Here is a 2643-nt window from a genome sequence, read left to right as displayed (position 1 = left end):
CAAGACAAGATAGAGTGCCAGGGCCACCAAAGAGAAGACGAAGAAAACCACTGTAAAATGAAAAGAAAAGGGAGGAACAAGATAAATTCCATGCCTCCTAATAGGTTAGGAAAGAAAACTGAAAGTCAATAATTTCAAAAGCAAAAAGCTAAAACCTTTTCGTTTTGATGAAAAACACAATTGTGATCAGATCATGGGAGGATGGCAAGTCAAACTTAAAAAAAGGAAAAATGGTCAGAGTAATCAAAATATTGAAGAATATATTATTGAAAATGGCTAATTATGCCTAGCAACCATTCTTTTTTAAAAAAGATTTTTATTATTTATCAATAAAAACAAATAACTATCCTCTCGTAAAACAAAACAAAATCATAGTAATTTCCAAAAGTTTATTAGATAGCATTGCAAAGTAAGATTTTTGAAAGAGTTATTTAAATAATTACCTCTGCTTACATATTTACTATTTTACCCTTTCCCCAATTAAGTTTAAACAGCTAAAATCTTGAATTTTTTTTTAATTTTGCCAATAATTCTAGATAAATGTAGATTCTTCCCAAAAGGACTGATAGTATTTGATTTCTTAAAAATCACTACTGAAAAATCAAACTGAACTGTGTAACCTGTGATTGTGTTTCAGTTTTTTAACATTAAATGTGTAAAGGATTTGAAAAGGTTAGGAAACTGGACCTACTAAAATGGCAGTAGGACTCAAGCTTTTACCTCTTTCTAAGTATAATTAAACTAACTGGAGCAAAGTTACCAAAACGATGGACTCAAGACTCCGTAATTTTCTTGATTTCTTCAAAAAAAGCCCTCCATCCTCATTTTGCCACTCCAGGAACCAAATCCATAGACTTTCCAATGATCAAATATACCATAATACAGTAAAAAATTCAAACCAGTGTTCATTATTTAACATTTTTAATGCCGACCTTTCCACCATCTAGAGGTGGTAATGAAACACACAGATGGAAAATGAAAGGACACATGGATATACGTACAAGGGACATAGTACCAGAGTTAATGGAAATAAAACCAGCTTAGGAGCAAGGAGGTGCATAAACAACTGATGGGCTGGGCCAACTTGGAGGTTACTTTCCTGCAAAAAGCAGACTATTTATTTTCATCTTTTAATCAGGTAGCCAGACTACCCCTCGTTTCAGCTGCCACACTAAGAATCATTTCCCATATACCCCCCAACTTTCCCGAGACAGAACTGCTTTACGGGTGACTTTTATAACATGCAGAATGCCTCTGTGGTAGGTAGAGGCTTGCTGGCTGATCTAGTAAGCATTCTCTGGATTGTTTTGTATGTGTCCCTTGCCAGATTTTGAGTTAAGACACCAGTACCCTCAGTGGCCTATGAATAAAGTGGGTAATTTAAGTTGGCTGTCACTGCTCCTCTGGCTGCCCTCTCAGACCAACTTTGGCCACTCCAACTCAAATTGGCAGTTGAGTCAGTGCCAGCAGAGATAATGTCTAAAATTAAAATTGGCTTTTTTTTCCAGAGTGGGCAAGGGAACTGGAGAAGCAATATTACTCCCCCAAAATATTACAAAAAAAAAAGACTAAATTTGTCAGCTGTCCAAACACTAGTAAGACTATGTTCTTTATACAGCAGCAATGCAGTCAAACAGGAAAGGTCTCTTCCTGCCGGGATGAAGTACAGCAAGTCAGCACACTTCTTATGAAGAAGGGCAAGAGGGCAAAGGCTAATGATAGGAGTTCTGCTGCATCTAAAGTCTTCGTTGAGTTAGCAGTAGCCTACATCCTTCAGTGTTGGGTCACAGGATCAGAGAATGAACTCTGGGAAAGCAGATTATTCTCTGAGGCTGGGTCATCATTACAGGCTTTGTTTAAATAACATTTCCTAGCTTGCTGCAGCAGGTCATCCTTCCGCTGTGCTAACATCCGTTGGCGTTCCTCAGCTGACTTAGAGAACCAGCTCCCTCCAGCTTTAAAGTCCTTTACCTCATTGGGCTCAGCTTCCAATTCCTGGACATCTGACATCTCTCCCAACCTGGGACTGTGGTCAAGGGGCCCACGCTCAGCCTGTGCAGGGAAAGGTTGAATTCGTCCCTCTAAAATATTGTCTGTTGTTGTTTCGACTGAGTGTGTCAGTTGTAAATCCTGCAGAACAAGATGGTATGGAACCTCGGGAAACATTTCTTGAATCTGCCGCGTCATTGCATGAAGCTGGGAATTGCATGCTTCAGTAATGCCAAGGATCTTGGTGGTATGCATCAGTTCCACTGAAAAACTGGGCAGCCATCGAGCAAATTGCGAGCCATCAAAGTGGAAGATGTGGTTGTGCTCATTTAGGCAAGGTTGATCTTCAGCTGCTGCCACAGGCCCCAAATTCTCATCCAAGGTCTCTCCTGGCTGGTCTTCTCTGATTTGATTGTCAGGGGAATTCAGAGACATTCTGAAGTTTGGGCAGAAGGGGAGGCAGGAGCTTGTCTTACTAGTTGCATTTCTGTAATATCTTCTCCATATCTTCTCCTCAGTCTTGCTACTACTACTACACTAGTGGGAGTCATAACCATTTCTTTTGAGAAACAGTGTACGAATCTCTGAAGAAGAAAACATAGGGAGAAAAACATAGTTCCATGTTAAATACATTCATACACACAAACACATATA

At 39.4% G+C, this 2643-nt stretch overlaps 1 protein-coding gene across 1 annotated transcript; it reads right to left on the bottom strand.

The window, feature by feature from the left end:
* Window positions 1–1736: 1736 nt before the first annotated feature.
* LOC123250457 (E3 ubiquitin-protein ligase AMFR-like) lies at window positions 1737–2424 on the bottom strand. Its single transcript, XM_044679528.1, is given in 2 exon segments — window positions 1737–1754; window positions 1756–2424. Coding segments are annotated over 2 exon segments (687 nt in total).
* Window positions 2425–2643: the final 219 nt, after the last annotated feature.

This window comes from Gracilinanus agilis, chromosome 5, assembly GCF_016433145.1.
Source record: "Gracilinanus agilis isolate LMUSP501 chromosome 5, AgileGrace, whole genome shotgun sequence".
Taxonomy (NCBI): domain Eukaryota; kingdom Metazoa; phylum Chordata; class Mammalia; order Didelphimorphia; family Didelphidae; genus Gracilinanus; species Gracilinanus agilis.
This window is presented reverse-complemented; position numbering and strand designations above follow the sequence as displayed.